The sequence below is a fragment of the Gymnoscopelus braueri genome (assembly GCF_963280865.1).
Source record: "Gymnoscopelus braueri genome assembly, chromosome: 20".
NCBI classification, from domain to species: Eukaryota; Metazoa; Chordata; class Actinopteri; order Myctophiformes; family Myctophidae; genus Gymnoscopelus; species Gymnoscopelus braueri.
This window is the reverse complement of record NC_137622.1, coordinates 14,841,471-14,859,236: the sequence shown is the minus strand read 5'-3', so window position 1 is coordinate 14,859,236 and position 17,766 is coordinate 14,841,471. Positions and strand designations below refer to the sequence as shown.

The 17,766-nt window shown below is 40.6% G+C and overlaps 3 protein-coding genes across 9 annotated transcripts in view; 1 reads left to right on the top strand and 2 right to left on the bottom strand.

Moving 5' to 3' along the window:
• Nucleotides 1-614: 614 nt before the first annotated feature.
• LOC308076448 (dual specificity protein kinase CLK4-like) lies at nt 615-10,124 on the bottom strand. 2 transcript variants are annotated; one of them, XM_080416731.1, is made up of 13 exons: nt 9,982-10,124; nt 8,255-8,415; nt 6,147-6,399; nt 5,436-5,532; nt 5,040-5,106; nt 4,797-4,913; nt 4,367-4,533; nt 3,532-3,632; nt 2,957-3,086; nt 2,579-2,661; nt 2,402-2,481; nt 1,782-1,872; nt 615-1,617 (listed from the first exon to the last, which is right to left on the bottom strand). In XM_080416731.1, the coding sequence occupies exons 2-13, from the start codon at nt 8,413-8,415 to the stop codon at nt 1,456-1,458; spliced, it is 1,509 nt and encodes a 502-aa protein (XP_080272857.1). In that variant the 5' UTR covers nt 9,982-10,124; the 3' UTR covers nt 615-1,455. The 2 variants fall into 2 exon arrangements, with proteins under 2 accessions (XP_080272857.1, XP_080272858.1); XM_080416732.1 differs by having other exon boundaries at nt 3,538-3,632.
• Nucleotides 10,125-11,171: 1,047 nt separating this feature from the next.
• Nucleotides 11,172-12,415, top strand: tmem126a (transmembrane protein 126A). Its single transcript, XM_080416751.1, has one exon. The coding sequence runs from the start codon at nt 11,337-11,339 to the stop codon at nt 11,961-11,963; it is 627 nt and encodes a 208-aa protein (XP_080272877.1). The 5' UTR covers nt 11,172-11,336; the 3' UTR covers nt 11,964-12,415.
• Nucleotides 12,416-13,340: 925 nt separating this feature from the next.
• The window catches only part of LOC308076446 (ras-GEF domain-containing family member 1C-like), a 37,447-nt gene continuing 33,021 nt past the window's right edge, over nt 13,341-17,766 (bottom strand). For 3 of the 6 annotated variants that reach the window (XM_080416719.1, XM_080416721.1, XM_080416720.1), the window contains exons 8-14: nt 17,289-17,391; nt 16,606-16,685; nt 16,401-16,496; nt 16,181-16,276; nt 15,934-16,057; nt 15,757-15,853; nt 13,341-15,663 (exon numbers count right to left, since the gene is read on the bottom strand). In XM_080416719.1, coding sequence (XP_080272845.1) covers nt 15,639-15,663; nt 15,757-15,853; nt 15,934-16,057; nt 16,181-16,276; nt 16,401-16,496; nt 16,606-16,685; nt 17,289-17,391 — 621 coding nt within the window. In that variant the 3' untranslated portion in view covers nt 13,341-15,638. Of the gene's footprint in view, nt 15,664-15,756; nt 15,854-15,933; nt 16,058-16,180; nt 16,277-16,400; nt 16,497-16,595; nt 16,686-17,288; nt 17,392-17,766 lie in introns of those variants that run through there. The other 3 variants (XM_080416722.1, XM_080416723.1, XM_080416724.1) reach the window with 2 other exon arrangements.

Genomic DNA, 17,766 nt, shown 5'->3' with positions numbered 1-17,766 from the left:
TTTTAAGCGCTCCTGTTTAAAGGGTGGGCTAACCTACGAGCAATAAATAACGAAGCTGTGGCAATTGTGCCAATGGGGCGCATTCGTTTGTTTGATTCCTTTGACTTTACAGCTGGTCTATTAAAATGCATACACCTCAGACCAACAACTATTTAAACATGTCAGCCTGCTCTGCTGAAGTGGTGCCGAAATGTATAAATGTATCCCTGTATGCACTTTAAAATAATCAAACGTTGCCTACACTAGTTCGAGCAATGGATTATAGATTAACAATTTATTTTAAAAATGATTAAGAAATTGAGTTAGCAATAATTAGAATAACTTAATTAAAAAAATAAACACCATGTGACGAGATGTCAAAAGAGTGGGGTTTCATCAACTCTTAGAAATTGCAATTGTTAATATTTTCAACTGTCCTAACATGATGGGAATTCACATTGACTTCCATAACGCTGCCGTTAGCGGCGCTCAGCTGTCCTGCAATGATATAGCTCTTTACTGCCATCTTATGGAAACAAGAGGCTAATGCATCACAGATTAAACAAATGTCTAATCTTTTGAGAACTATTGCGTTTTATATTACTTTATTTTTATTGACTGATTGCAGAAACTACTCAGTAATACCATTTTTATTGAGGAAAACGTACATATTGATACTGCAAAAATACAAATCCAGACAGTGAAAAAAGGGACTTGACCAGAAATTGCACAGATCAACGTTTTGTACTATATACACACACACACAAGAATGTCCTGCCCAGGACTGCGATAAGGCTTCTGCAATACTTAAATTAAAGCTGAGTGGACAGGAAAGTTGAGGAAACCTCCACAAAATGGCATTTCTCAACTTCACGGTTAAGAAAATGTTCACTATATACACAATAGCTTGCAAAGTTGCATCAGGCTCAGTGTCAGAGGCTACAATTTAAAATCTCAAGTAGCAGGTAGACATGGCTATGAAAAGATATTCCTCGGATGAAAAATATTTATGGGTATGTGGTTGATCAACACTGACGTAGAACAGAGCAGGGCAGGAGGACTGATACAGTCATACAATCAACACCTCTCTCCTAGAGTCACAACTTAACATGAGCTCAGTGTCACAATGAAGTAAGGCTAGGCAATATCATGCATCACTATAATTATATTGTATTTTGTCTTAAAGGTAAACTGCCGATTTTCAAACTACATTTCAATGTCCTCATAACCCCATGTCTTCTGTGTATTTTTCAGCAAAATGACATCCATGTCATTTCATGTCGTCACCAATTACTTCTGGATTAACACAATAATTAATATTTCTTACTACAATACTTGAGAATGTCAGCTGAAAATGACAGTTTTAGTTTGACTTGCACAAATTTCGGAAATTTTAAGAGATACCATGATATTTATTGACTCAGCCCTAGAATTTGAGGTGCATTAATGGATCAAAAGTTCTGGGGGGTTGAGAGTTCAGTCGTTTTTGCTCTTGCTGCTGCTCTTGCGGTATACAGAGAAGAAGGAGTGTTTGAGAGCCTGGTCGAGGCTGAGACGTTTGGCAGGATCATACTCCATCATGTTCCGTATGAGGTCAAACAGCTGCCTGTGATCCTCAGTCTGGCATGTCATGTAATCCTGATGGGAATGAACAAAATAAAGGGGAAGGGGGGGTAGTTTTGAGGATTCATTATTATTATTACTTGTTTGCTTTTTCTAAAATTGTATACTATACTTTGATGACATGTTTAACCACCATGACACATTTATGGACATAGCTTGGTAGTATTTTCTCTTCTTACCCTGAGCGGTTTGCAGTGTTTCTTGACGTATCTTCCAGAAGAGCCGTGTGCGTCCCAGTCCAGCTTGTAACGGTGGATATACCGACGTTTCCTGTAATCGGCAAAGTAATTAATATCAGAGAGCTCTTCCCAAATCATTTGTGGGGGCAAGCACACACACACACACCAAATTCTAATGCCAACATTCCTTTTTTTGTATACCAAGTGAGTTTAGCAGCTTGTATAGCAGAAGTGATGAAACATTTTGTGGCTGTCGTGTGGAAACCTTGTTAAGTCCAAACCCGTTACTTTTCAGGAAATGAAAAAAAAAAAAAGAGTACCTATGTTCAAATGGATGCATTCTAGTCATTCTTTAGTCACAAGCTCTTTTTAACACTTTTCATTGGTTCAATATGTATTAACACCCACACTTCACATTGAAAATGTTTCTAAAATATAGAAAATTCAAATAGCAATCTACAAGTTCACATCGTGATGTGTTGTGAGCTTATAGATCTGCTTATTTTAGACACTGTTGCATGACGTATTAGGGTATTAATTTATGGGGGAACATTTTTTATATGGATATACAAGGTTTCTGGCCAACAGCAACGATTTAATGTTAACTGGTGGAGACTTACTTGGTTTTCTGCAGGAGGTTTGATGGGATGGGGCCCAGGACTCTTTCCATCATAGCAAGATGTTCTTTGCTGTCATGGGTCTGAAGGAGGGAAAGAGATAAACAGCAAAATGTCACATCATGCTACAATTAAGGTTATTCCAGAAATCAGTGGTTTGCATTCTGTAGGGCCACCTACCTGGAAGAGAGTCGATCCGATATAGTACTCGATGAGGATGCAGCCCAGACTCCACACATCACAGGTATTGTTCCATCCCAGATCTGAACAAAACAGATGTTAGACAAGTCTCTCTCATCTCAATCTCAACAGTAAATCACTCCCAAACAGGAAAGGAGATGTTTAACCCATTTAGACCTGAGGCCAATTCTAAAAACGCCTTCTAAATCCTGACCTAAGTTTTCTAAAATAAATCAAATATTTATTAAAAATTACAAAAAAAAACATGTTGCTATATACTGTACATAGCAACAAGAACCCCAAAAGGGGTTCCCGTCTTGAAAGGTCTAGTTACAAATAGGGGTTCCCGCCCTAAATGGGTTAGTGCTTACTGCTTACCGAGAATGACCTCAGGGGCACGGTAGTGCCTTGTGGACACCACAGAAGTGTGGTGCTCATGGTCGTATGTTGCATTGCCGAAGTCCACAACTTTGATATCCGGGTTCTTCACCGCTCGCTCATCCCGCTTCTGGTATAAAAAAAACACAACAACAAGTGTACAGATTAGGCCAAGACCAAGCACGGACACAAATACACAGCTCTGGGTCCATTTCACAGAAGACAGGACTTTTAGCCCATTAACACATTCGGTGCCAGAGTTTTTTTTTAAGTGACGTTGAGTGCCAGAGATCTCACTGTTTGTAGCGCTACGTAAAATGAGGACATTAAGGGGTATTATTCGTCACATGCTTGTACGTGTAAGTATGTGCAGTGTATTGTTGGTGTGGCAGACTCGGCCATACTGTGCTGACAATGTGCCACATATATAATAAAAACAATAATAATAAAATACAAGGTAATAAAAATCATAATACAAGGCTACCAAGTAGTAATAGCATATCATTTAGAACGACAACAATTTAGGATTGCACATTAGATTATTTAACTAATGAAAGAAAAAAATGAATACAGACATTTACCATTTCCGAGTTGTACTCCATGTCGTACTCGGAGTTGATGAAGAGGATATTCTCAGGCTTCAGGTCTGTGTGAGTCAGCTTGTTTTTATGCATAACTGAAGGGAGACAGAAGAGTAGCGGTCACATTCAGAACACTGCAAAGACTGGCTGCATTTCTAGGTTCTGGATTTGTGGATCAACATTTGAACAGGTTTTAAAAATTGCAAGTATATTTCAAGGAAGCCCGACAGTCATTACCATAGGACTCAAACGCCACCACATATTGCTTTAGAAATGAATACAACTCTATTTATAGAACACAAACATTACTCTTCAATGAAGTTTTTAAACATTACTTTTCAATTAATACGACTACTTTTTTAATTAGATATTGCTATATGAATGACAATGACCTAGCCTGGCATGGCCAGACTAATATCACTGGGTAGAATCTGATTGGCGCCCCACAACTTAGGGGGCAGCGAAATCCAATCACAACCAAGCCGGGGCCAGACCAGATCTGCCAAGGGCTTTTATTTATTTATTGCACTGGCAGATTTGTCAGGTTTCCAGTTCAATCCCAGGCACTGCCAACTCAGCATATGAGTAACACAGCTTGGGTAACAGTCATGCAGCAAGTCCTGGTAGCTCCACCTCAGAAATCCATCTCTCAGGGGTCTAGCGCATTGAAAAGAGGATAGGCACCTTCGTTCTCACAGATTCTGACAATAAGTCACTCTGACCTACTGATTTAAAATTCAAGCTCAGTCATGCCCTTCAAAACTAAATATTTGACTTGAATAATGCTCCACGATCTCCAGCACCTGTACAAACCCTTATGATTACTCACATCGGACAGCTCCGATGATCTGGTATGCCATGTGTCGGATGTGCTCGACGGGGAAAGGCTGGAAGTTGTTCTCCTTGAGGAAGTCATACGTGCTGAGGCCCAGCAGTTCAAAGGCTATACAAACATGCCCGTGGTAATCAAACCAGTCCAGCATGCGTACACAGGCACTGAGAAGAGGAAGGAAAGGACCTCATTTTATGGAACATTCTGGATACTCATTTAGGATGATGGCATAAGCAGGCATGTGCATGCAGACACACACTTTCATCCTACACTCATCAACTGATGTTAATAGTGTTGAAGCTGTAAACTGTAACCTATGAACCTAAAGCTTTATAAATATAATGTATAGTCAATAGCCTAAAGCAGTTTGAGCTCCACTATGTATAGGAGGTGCTACACGTGGCTTATTTTGTGAGGTATGACTTACTATTTGCGGTCACAGTCCAGGGAGTTCATCTGTTCCAGGACCTCGACCTCAGACATTGCTGCCTCACGGTAGCGTTCAATGTTTTTAATGATCTTCAGAGCAATGCGAGCTCCATCTCTGAGAAAACACACACACACACACACACACACACACACACAAAGAAACAATCAAAAGATGCAAAAACACAACATTAAGCTATAATGGGGGGAAAACATCCATTGAAAATATTTCCAGTTTACTTACTTATTATGATCAATGCATTCCACCACCTTCCCAAACGCGCCTTCTCCTAGAGTGGAGATTATCTCATCTACAGGAAATGAAGAGACATAGTTAGAGCCACAGCAATGACCCCTGCCTGACATTAAAATGTCTCTGTTCAGCTATGCTACTGTAATTGGGCTTCTGAACAGAGACGTTAATGGCACAAAGCCAATTATGTTGCAGTGCAATATCTAGTTATTCAAATAAATAAGGTCTACTGGCCCAGGAAGAAATTAGACACCCTCTAAGCCGGTTTAATTAAATCTTTGCAACTGAACAGCAATCCAAAAAGATAAAAATCAAAAAACCAAAAAGATAGAGTGAGAGGCAGAGAAGAGAGAGTGTGAACAGTAGAAAAAGGTATATATTCTATACATCTCGATTTCAGCATGTCTCCATTGTGATAGATGAGGTGACCATCGTCATCATCCTCAACACTCCGGGATCTCTTCCTGCGGTGATGGCTCCTCCTCTGCAAGTCCGCATTCCGCCACCACATCAACAACCCATCATCAGCCAGTCAGCACCAGGCCACCACAACGCGACATCATCACCGCCATTTCATTCAACCGGACCAACGGGGGTAGGAGAGGATGTAGGGGGGTGGATAGATTCATCCCGTTCAGTAACACCGCCAGGCGAATGGACGGAGGGACGGACCGGCAAATTCAAATTCAGCCCCACCAGAGAAAGGCATTTGGGCGGCAGCCACCACATAGTGTGTGTTACAGAAGAAAAACATGGCAACAAGATTTTCAGATGAGAGACTTTCTCAGAGTAGTACAGAAAAAAAATTAAAGTAGATCACAATCTTCCCCTAGCTTATGGTTTTAATTCTCACATCAAGTCCCACAAGACATTAAGCCACTACAACTTCAGTACAAACACTGGCTCCACCTTTTCCTATTGACACTATCCCTTTAGTGTGTGAAACTGCTATCAGGTCCCCTATCTGGAAATACTGGAGCTAATAACTTAGTGAGGGGTATGAGTCTGACACAGATACGGAGGGACAAAGAGATGCCCAATTTCCACTTGGTGTTTTAGAAAGGGAAGGAAAATAGGCAGAGAGGAGGATTCCCATACCGAGTAGGAGCTGTGATGAGAGCTGTGATGAGACCGTCTGCGTCCTCTGCTTCTATGCTTGCGGCTGTGGCTGCTCCGCCTGCTGCGACCGGATGACTTGCTGTAATTGCTGTAGTGATGCCAGTCACGGTCTCTGTCCTTGCAGGCGGCGCCACGACTGTCCTCGCAGTACGCCACGTCCTGGCTGGCATCACAGGACGGTCTTTCCCTGGAGCCCAGCCTTTGGTTTAAGCTCTGTGCCTCCAGGTAATGCCTATAGAAGGGAACACAAAACACACACGGATGTAGAGACAAGCAATCGAAGACTCCTTCTGACTGCGATCGTGTGTTGGAATAACGAGGACTGATCAGATGGTGCCAATGGTCAACCTGCTGAATGACACTCTATCCAGTAGCCCGTTATCCAGTAGCCCTTTTGCGTCAAACGCTTCATTAGTGACACGTGATTTGCAGCCGTTAAACTCGCTGTGATTGGGCCAGTCTGAGAGACAGCGGGTGGGAGAATTGAATAGTCGGACTATGTGTTGAAATAGGATTTTATCACCGAGCAGATAAATTGCTGGCAGTATTCTATGACAGATGTCTGCAGTAAAGATTAGTATAGCTTTCACACCGTGTGCCATCTCAAAGCAAACATTCCTTAAGTCAACTCCAACACAGAGTCACTCTTGGAATGTGGTTGGGATTAATGGCCGCTGAGATTGCGTTTTGTTTTGGAACTCAACACCTTCCCTACAAGGTAATTTCCCTGCATATTTACCATTTAACAACACTTAAGATACTGTTCCGCCCTACTAAATTAAAATAAAAACGCATGGGGGAAAAACAAAAACTGATGCTTAACTTAAAGGGTAAGACCACTTTGGTAGAGGTTTGGGTTGTGTAGTTACCTTGCCATGATGTAACTCCAAAGGTGGGCAAGAAATCAAAAATAATTGCTCCATTGATTAGAAATTGATAATTCAAAATATGCTCCTCATTGACTTACATTGTACGGTAAAACAGCTCTCAAAGTCACTCTTTTAGCACATAAATGAACACAAACATAGCTGATTCAGACAATATAGATTTGTTTGTTTTTTTAATAAAAATGTCAACTTCCTGTTGATTTTACTATTTGAAGATCTGGATCCGGATCCGCGGATCCAGTCCAGGTTTTCTACTTATTAAAAATGGCAAAATCAACAGGAAGTTGACATTTTTATTTAAAAAAAAAACAGTAATGGGTTTGGTGATCTTCTATATTGTCTGAATCAACTTAGTTTGCGTTCGTTTACGTGCTAAAAGAGTGACTTTGAGAGCTGTTTCACTGTACAATGTAAGTCAATGAGGAGCATATTTTGAATTATCAATTTCTAATCAATGGAGCAATTCTTTTTTATTTCTTGCCCACTGAATGGCTTCCAATAATTGATTTTCCTGCACAGGCTTCTGTACTGGTGTGAGGTGTCCAAAGATCTTGTGTCCTCCTCATCCAGCCAGGTTGTTCAGAATGTCCTCAACACCACTCATCTACCCTTCAACACTCCCAACTTACTGGCCCTATTGCAATCCATGTATCTAAAAATGAAAAAGAAAACCCTAGAGCCCTAGCACCCTACTGGTGTCAGTTGTCTTCCAGGAAGGTTTGCCGTCTCAAGGGGAAATTGTAATTAGAGCCAATCTTGAGACTTCCATTGCACCTCCACCTCCCACCACAAATTCTCACATCAGGTTTGAACTATAAAAAAAAACTGTTAAAAGGGATATTTCACTTTCAAACATGTTTTGGTTCATTTTAACGTTTACTCAGGCTTTTGTGAGCATTTTGTGACTCCATCATGATTAAAAGTTTGAAGTTACAATGGGTTTATACAGGAAGGGGGCGTGTCTGATAAAAATGAATAAATATCTGAATCAAGCTACTTCAAAACAGTCCAGGGGGCTCACAAAAGCCTGAGTGGGCGTTAAAATGATCCCAGACATGTTTGAAAGTTGAAAAGTTGGCAATGGCTCCATTTGTTTCTATTCTGTGGTATAAATTTGGAGCAGATGAGTCGTTAACCAATCAAGAGGGCACCATTTATCCTTTACTGTACATGGGCATTTATCAATTATGTCATGTTTACCCATCATAGGTTTTGTGGTGATGGTCATGTTTTTGGATCTTGTTCTCCCTCTCGCTGCTGTAGGAGTTTCTCTTCCTCCGCTTGCGGCTCTCAACTCTCTCCTCCCACCTGTACTCGTTGAGCCATAGACCTGGAGAACACATTCTCTTGGATTGACGCATCTGAAAGATATAATATATATAGAATATGTAAAATCAGGGAACAGAGCATAGAAAATGTTACTCTAACAATTTAACTAGTCAAGTCCCCCCCCCCCCCTTAACAAAGACTACATAAAAAATCTATGCAATTATTCTAGAATATTGCATAGTGAAAAAGGACCTTGCATTGGTTTTCTTGAATTCCCCCTATGGCAAGAATACTAACACATTCCTATAGGCCAGACCACACAAAGGGAACTCCTTGCAACATGCAACCATTATAACCAATGGCAGTTACAAGGAGTTGCATTGGTGTGGACTGGCCTTAAAACTGTTTGGTTGCAATGAGTTGCATTGATGCGGCCTAGTCTTTAAGGCCAGTCCACACCAAGTCGCAACTCCTTGCAACATGATGCAACTGCTTGCAACCATTATCCCCAGTTGCGCCTAGTTGCATTGGTCAGGCCATAGGGTGGGGCCAGGCTAGACAAAGTTATCATGATTACACTGACATCTATCTGCATTGTAGTGCGCAGATCTGGTTTGAATGCATGACATGAGCAAATAACCGGATACATTTTTAGGAGAAGGCGAGCACTAGACCGCAATGCAATCAATATTAATGCTGCAATTTTATGTCCTACCCTCTACTGCATGAGATTAAGGCAGTACTGGTTGTCAACCAGTAGGTGTCCTACCAGACACCAGGGTCTACATTTAGTGACAGTAGGGATACTACATCCAACCGCTGCAATGTGCTAGATATGTCATATTAACATACACTGTAATCAGATTGGTTAACATATCGTTTTATTAATTAAAAAGTTCCAGATTGCAGATTTTAAGTCCTGTACATGCAGCGGGATCGACAAACTTACCAATACTGACTTATTTAACTGATCCAATATTTCCAAATACATTAAACTCTAGCACAAAAAAATGTATCTACTAGTGGTTTAATCATAGCGCTACTGTCTCTAACCTATATCTATCTCGTTTTTCCTCACTCACGGAGATCAAAAACACATGATCGTATCTTATTTAAGTAATTAGAATAAAAGGCAATAATAACTTAACACAAAAAGCATTTACACTGAAACAGTAAACTAGATGGATTTTTAAATATACATAATCTATTAAAAATACAATATTATGCTTAAGCTCGATTTTTTAAACAATACTTGAAGCCAATATTCTAATGTTTCATTTGATCGTTAAATATGTAAGTACGGAGGTTTTATTGTCGTCTGGTCGCGAGGCCTAGTAGCGCACCTCAGACCACGTCACAACAATGCAGTTTAGCTCGTTGCTAACTTTAGCTAACACTCAAATTATACCAACATAAATAACATACCTAAATATGTTTTCAATAAACATAGACTGAATATAACTTCTTAGTCCAGTTAAACAACCTGCTACATAACTAACTAAAATAACACGTTTTGTTCTATACATTTCAGCCATGTTGTTGTTGGTCAAGCACGAGACATTTTGCGTCAGTAAAGCTAGAACCAAGCTTTAGCTTAACTCACAATATTTATGTGTCGTACATTATTCTCCCACTTGTGACGCCAAAATACTTCTTACCTTCACCAAACAATAATGCGGTCGACGTTCAGTAAATGTAGTATACACGATGTGTGGTATAAGGATATGGAAACAAGAATAAATTAACAAAGAAAAGGGTCAAAGTGGCGACTGTCAAGTCAACCGAACGTCTTAAAAATGGCGACCGTCACTGGAATCTGATGGAAAGTTCTACTTCAAACAAATACCAGTGTTGCCAGGTTTTTTTGCGAGAGAAACAAGCAACCAGGTTTAGGTTATATGAAAACAAGCCCCAAAGAAGCAACTAGGCTACAAGAGCCCTTTGAAAATAGCCGATCTACAAGCTCGATAGCTTGTAGGTCTGCTATTTTCAAAAAATTTAAGAGAACATTTTTAAAACATTTTAACAACACAAATCTTGTATGGGGGTGGGGGTCCCTGCAATTCTATGGGTCCCACTCCCTGTCATAAAATATTTTCAGGTGCGGGGGGGGGGGGGGGGGCTGCAAACAAATACATATTCATTTGGGGGTCCTTGACATGAAAATGTTTGAGAACCTGAGGTTTAAACAACATTAGGAAGAAAGCCCCAAAAAAGCAACTACACTTTAGAAACAAGCCCCAAAAACCGCAACCCGCAAACTACACAATATTTTACAAGCAACTTGACAGAAAAACAAGCCCAAAGTCGCTTATAATAAACTGACATGGCAACCCTTTTTTTGAAAAAATACATGACGTCACCGTCATGAAGCACGTCAACAACGTCAGCATAGGGTACTTTGTTGTCCTACCTGAGATGTTGTTTACCTTGTCGAATGATTTAAAAATAAATAAATAACAGTTTCAGTTTTTATGAGTCCTAGACTCTAGACCTAGACTGCTCTAGACCGGTGGTTCCCAAACGTTTTAGCTCAGATCCAAAAGAGAAATTAGCCTGGGACCCAAACTAGTGAAAATAGAAGATCTACAAGCTCACAATGCGTCGCTTCACATCTTCTTAATTGTTTGTATTTTATTTATTTATGCAAGTTGTGTTTTTTCTCTTTTGAAATTATATACATTTTTTAATGTAAGAAACGAAAAAAAGGGGACCCATGAAAATTGTTTGGGAAACAGTGCTAGACTACACTTATGATATAGTCTACGGAAAAACTATTCATGGCAAAAACGTACCCTAGGCACCAGAGACGCCCAATGTTGAGCTGAGCTTGGCATTGTGGGTATGATAGAAAATGGCTGCGCCCTTCACCAGTGCGGGTGTACACACAATTATGGTTATCCAACCGAGGAAATGTTTATGTACATACATTTAAAGCGTCGTCTTGTCTTCAAAAGGGAACACATAGAAGCCTAATAATTTGCACTGATATATATTGAAGTACGTGCCAAAGATGTCGGAAAACGTCACCCAACAACAGGAGGAGAGCACTGGACAGACGCTGACCAGACGCGATGTCATTGAACTGCTGGCCCAGAACTTTGAGCGTCTCTCGGACACGGAGCAGAAAGTGTTCCACTATGGACCCATGTACCTGGCCGGGAACGCCAGCCTGGCAGGACTCGTAGCCAACAGTTTGTATCGCAGAGTTCTAAACGTCACGCAGGGCCACATCTCCTCCAGCCTACCGATGGCCGTCATCCCTTTCCTGACGACGGTGGCTCTGTACAACGTAGCCGTGTCCAAACCACTGTTGTCCGGAGACCTCAACTGTCCGACGTGCGTCTGGATGCGGGGCGCCCTGGTCGGTGTGGTGGGCGGCGGCGTGTACCCGGTGCTGCTGGCTCTGCCGGTGAACGCGGGCCTGGCCTCCAGGTACGAGACCGCACCGCTGCCGGAGAAGGGGAACGTCCTCCGGTTCTGGGCCGAGGTGTCCAGGCCCATCCTGAGGAAGATGGGGCCGGTGTTTCTGCTCCAGGCTCTGTTCGGCGCCTTCCTGGGCAACAGACACTTTGAATCCTATATGAAGTTGAATAAGATGACATTTGGCAGAAATGCTGGCGAGGTCCTTGAAGATTAAAACGTGTGTTTAAATAAACGGATTCATCTGCGATATTGTGTTCATATGTTGTGTTTCTTTGGCTTTGAATGATGGATAGTGCCTGCCTAATACAAAAAGGGTGAAACAGTGCAGTGGTTCTCAACCTTTTCAGCCCGTGACCCCTCAAAATAATCATATTGGGGAGTGGGGACCCCCACCCTGACAAGCACTTGGAATTGTAGGAGTTGAGGCATTCATTACATTTTGTTTGACCCGGTTCCACAGATAAATATTGTGAAAATAGCAGATCTACAAGCTGAACAGCAGATAGCACTTTATTCTTGCCTCTTTGCACATAATACCCACTAATGCACTTTTGCTGACTTTGCTACTTTGAATGTCATGAATTCTCTTGTCTGTAGTGCCCTGTTCTTAGATCTTAGTCTTGTATTGAATGTTATGTGTATTTTTTACTATGATCTGGCTGCAAATCAATTTCCCGCAAGGGACAATAAAGCTAAACTTGAACCTTGACCTTGAACAACGCCTCACGGTGAGGCGTTGTGAGCTTGTAGATAGGCTATTTTCAATTTGTTTGCCTCTTTCTTATATCATTTGACAAGTTGGCCAATGTCTGACCAGTTTGTATTGTATAGTTTTTGATTACTTCTGATGCAGTAATGGTCAGTTTTTTTTATTTTTTATTTTTTTAAAAGGTATTAAAAAGGTCTTAATTGTCATTTCGCTCTTTGGGGACCCCCCTAAAATCATGTGGGGACCCGACTCACAGGTTGAGAACCACTGACATAGTGTAGCGACCCCGCAAAAGACCCAGCCGTAACTTTCTCCTCCAAGGGAGCTAGCTCTCTTGGCGTTGCTTGTTACCTGCCGGTCTGCCGAGCTGTAGACAGGGGTTCGATTCCAACTCTGTGCGCAAGACATTACATTGGTGACAGATGTGAGATCCATTATTCTTGTGTTTTATATTTTCATGAGTATCTTTATCATGTAACCACAAAACATTATGCTTATTGGTGTATATTGAGGAAAAGCAGATTCATTTTTAGATTTATAACCATTGTTTTTTCCATTTAACAAAATAGCCCGAGGATATAGATCTAGGTAGCTTATGGAAGCTTGTGCACTTATGCCATTGACCAGGGCCTTATTCAGCATGATTTAAGCCAATAAAATGTAAATGCTAATTGTATTATTAAATTGCTAATATATGTATGATTGACAACTGATAAACTCTTCCCTTGATCTCAGATTAGATTTGCCAGGAGATGCAATATCTATATTAATTCAACATAGTTTATCCCTAATCTGTGTGTTAAAGGTTGATTTAATTTTGTAATTACCATGAAGAGGTATTTTTGGAACCATCAGAATCATATAGGCATTGTCGTGGAACACTTTTGTTGAACATGGGCAATGTTTTATTAAAACATTTTGTCACCTTGAGTTGCAGCTTGACATCACATCGCTGTATCTCTATAACCTAAACATACCTGGGGAATGTGTTACAGAGAAAGCAAGTCTATCAGTAAAGATCAGAGGAGGGACAGTTAACAAAACCATTTTGTCAATAGGGAAATGTGCTTCTTGAGAGGAAACACTGACATCAAACAATCCTTGCAAATTAAACCAGCTGACAGTTTTTTTGTTTAGTTCTTTAAAAAAAAGCTTATAATCACACAACTCCCAGTTCAGTATCCCAAACCCTCCTCCCCCCACCCACCCTTAAGGATAGTCCCAGAACCACAACAAAACTGGCAAAAACTAAGCTCAATGACCCACAAAACAATAAATGACACATTTCAAGTCAGAGGAATCTGAATTGTAATCACAACCAGTTAATCATATGGCACAACTCACCTCTCTCCACCACTACAAGGAAAGATAAAGGTTTCCATTACCTCTGTTCTGCTTTTTCATTTAAAAAAACATATTGCCTTACAGTATTTCATATATGATATTGGTCCAGAGGTCATCACTTTCACTGAAAAGATTGTTTAACAGTAGACTTTAACACTTCCAGTCTTTCCTTTCCCATAATGCCCCTTTAAAACCAGTGGTGGAAAGTACATTTACTCAAATACTGTAGGCTACTTCCCTCCCCTCCTGCGCTGTCTGACCACTTGCAGAGGCAAATATTGTACTTTTTAGTTTTACTCCACTACAATTATTTGACAGATTTCATTACTAGTTACTTTGCTGATTTATTGTATTAATACAAAACATTAACTGATATATGATCATGTATTGTAAGGTAAGCTGCCCAGCCCCACCTATACGAGCTGCAGCATTAAAGTGATGAACACGTTAATGCATTACTAATTACAATACAGTAATCTGATTTGGAGATTGGCCATTCTGCATATCGAGTATTTTTTTGATTTGGTACAACTGTAGGTTCCCACGAATACTTTAATGCCAATACTTTTGTACTTTTACTGCAGGTCTTTTACTTGTAACACGCCTACATTGTGGTATTGCTACCTGTACCTCAGTACTTTTTCCACCACTGTTTAAAACACCTAACCCCATGCCATTCAACTTCATATTCAATAAAAGAAAGTTAGAGTAAAAACTATACATCTGTCAGCACAGAAATCTCCATAAATATATCGGACAACTGAACATCAGTCAGAGAAAACTTCCTGAAGAGCAGAAAGATGTAGGGGAGTACATGGGGTTAAAGGTAATCTATACACAATATCTACAGTACGACTGGCCTTGCTCCCAACATGATTGTTTTACTGTATGTTTCCTGTTCTAATGGCACAGTTAATTTACACATACTGTATAGAGAAGAGTAAACACTATCTCATACTCTCTAAAAAATAAACATACACAAGAAAGCAAATTAAATAGTAACTATGCAACAGTAATTGCACAACCGACGTGAATGATACACAGTAAACTCCTCAGTGTTAATTTATCCATTTGTAAAACAGTGATTTGAGTATACAACTAAATGTAAAATAGTCCACTTGGTTACATTTCTCAGACTCTCAGACGTAAATTAACACTGAGGATTTCACTGAGTACAGACGGTTGTACACACACACACACACACACACACACACACACACACACACACACATGTGCGCGCACAAACACGCACACACAGGGCAATAGTTTAAAAGGAGAAGTAAGAGCTTGGTTGGTCTTATTATGTTTAGCATTATTCCGAATCTGGCAGCTGAGTTGGACTGACCAGCACTCTTCACATCATTGTAAGTCGTCTTTACAGTACAGTACTATGTATTCAGAACAAAAGCACACACAAGGCTTTGGAAAGGAGAGAAATAGAAAAACAACAATAGTACCGGGAGGAATCTTCCCCTGTAACTGTATGTTCTATCATAGTAAACATATCCCCACAGAGTAAACATAGATGTATGTATCCCCCGTAACTGTACCCAATTCAAAACCTTACAGAGGCATTTCGCTCCTGTGTCCAGAGCTTATAGATCTTTTTTTACTCAACTGTTTTGATCGCCCAGCCCGCAGTTTGTGTTTTTGATGAATCCTGTTCATCATTCTTTTTTTTCTCCACTTCTTTTTTCTTTTTCTTCTTTTCTTTTTTTGTCTTAACTTCATAGAAAAACACCTAAGTACCAGCTTGGTTCCTTCACAGTTCATCATAGTGCAATGAGTCCACACATGCTCCCTCGCTGCTGCGAGGGCTAGCTGCCATCAAGGGCTTCATGTCTTCCCCAGAACATTCGACCTGACGGGAGAACAGATGAAGAAAGAGAAACGTCAGGTTGAAAAGATTAACAGTGACAGCCTTTTCTCCGGTTAAAAGATGATCCTGTCTCACCTGAGTGCTTTCCATCTGTCCTTCTCTACCTGGTTCTCTGGACTCTCGCTCTCATAGGATGCAAGATACAGTCCTGAGAAGAGAAGATTGGAGAAGACTTAGTCATATGAGGGCAGATTATGACAGGCTGTCAATTATGGGAGGACATTAAGTGAGAGTGGAAGGAAATATCCTCACCATCCTCGCTGAAGATGGGGGCAGTGTGGAGGTAGTGTAGGATAGCTCTATCCTGCTCGAATGGGCACTCCACCTGTTTCCACGTCATAAACTCCCCAACCTGCCGCGCCAACTCTACAAATTTCTGGGAAGAGAAAAAAAGATTCAGTGTTTAATATTCAACATAAGAGGAAATAATAATCATGAACACGAAACGAGGCGCAGACAGAGAACGTTGGCGGCGTCGAGCCAAGTTAAACCTTTTCACCTCAAAGTTGACATGACCATTAGGCAGACGATTGGCACATCCCTCGTTCAGGAAGTAAATGTCTTTGATCAGCAGGCTGAAGAAGGGAATCACAATCTGAGGAGGGAGACCAGACAAGACAGAGATATGGAAGATGGTGATGAGACAGGAAGGAAGAGAGAATGAATCGTCCGTCACTGTGATTCGAGGTGAATAATGGAGATACAGTGCTGAGTCCTACCCGCTCCCTGTTGCTGTTGGCTGTCTGAGAGCGATGGGCAGCGCCCCTCAGGGCGGTTCTGTAGTTGTAAAAGTTTCCAGTGGGATCCATCTGGTGCTGTCGGGGAGCAAACCGAAACACATGATATGACATTAGCTTGATGTTATATTCTGACCCGACATGTCTCTTGTCTCTGGGATGGTGATATATATTTACTGTAATGCACCTCCAGGATGAAGAACTTGGCAGTCTTGGCTTTGCTCCAAGTCTTCTTCAGCCGTGAGACAGGGCTCATGTTCATACCAGCTTCGGAAGAAAAAAGTATGTCATGTCAAAACAAGTTGCAGATTGGAAGCACTGAAGCAGTGTTGATTTCGACGACTAAAACTACCCTTTTTCACTGACGAAAACGAAATAAAAACGAAATAAAAAGTTATGATGACTAAAACTAAGACTAAATATATTGACAATTTCGTCAACAAATAAAAACTAGACTAAAATGTTAGTGAGGGACTAGTGGAGAAGAGATCCAGTAGAACTAAAAGACAGTCATTTTATGCTTGGTTGTGCTCGGGTGTTGCGGTCTGAAAATAGCTGATCTACAAGCTCACAACGGGTCGCGCTGCGACGCGTTGTGAGCTTGTAGATCGTCTATTTTCAGCATGCAACCAAGTGTAAAATCAGCCATTACGACTCCATCAAGGCCCGCCAAAATACATTTTAGTCAACTAAATCAACTGTAGATTTAGTCGACAATAATCTTATATTTAGTCGACTAAAACTAGACTAACAGTAAAACATTTCAGATGACTAAAACTGAATCAAAATTTGATGTCAAAATCAACACTACACTGAAGTAGTGGTGAATGTGATACAATTAAGATTACTGTGTTAACATAAAAGACTTACAGATGATGGCCATGAGGGAGTTGAAGTTTCCAATGTTGAAACACTCCCTCGCTACGTCAATGAAAAATTCAATCACCTGGGCTCTCTGCTTCTTTTTTGCTGGCTGGACAGACGAGACATGGAAATGTAATTGGAAATAAACGTCACAATCAAAATTATTATGTAGATATATGATGCACATAATTACATTATGTCTATAATCTCAACCTGTTTAGATCATGGTGATCTGCTGTAGATGCACTCATCTGCTCATTATCTGTTTGTTGGATACTGTGTATCATGGTGATGGGAGATTCATCACAATTGGTGGAACTCTCACTCATCACTATATTGCACTCTGTCGACTTAAGTCTGTTATCTATAAGGCCATTCTTGATAGCATGACATATTGTCATTTATGGACACTGTGCTTATGACTATTCCTGAAGTTCAGACTGAGTTATTTAAGAAGGTCTTTAGATTTTCTAACTTCTTCTAC

Bases quoted from the DNA above. Each gene is read 5' to 3' on its own strand.
- LOC308076448 (XM_080416731.1), bottom strand. From the start codon at position 8,415: ATGCGTCAATCCAAGAGAATGTGTTCTCCAGGTCTATGGCTCAACGAG. The intron at 4,914-5,039 runs GTAAGTAAACTG...GTGTTTTCTCAG, and splicing joins GAATGCATTGATCATAATAA to AGATGGAGCTCGCATTGCTC. The intron at 3,633-4,366 runs GTGAGTAATCAT...GTCTCCCTTCAG, and splicing joins GATCATCGGAGCTGTCCGAT to TTATGCATAAAAACAAGCTG.
- tmem126a (XM_080416751.1), top strand. From the start codon at position 11,337: ATGTCGGAAAACGTCACCCAACAACAGGAGGAGAGCACTGGACAGACG.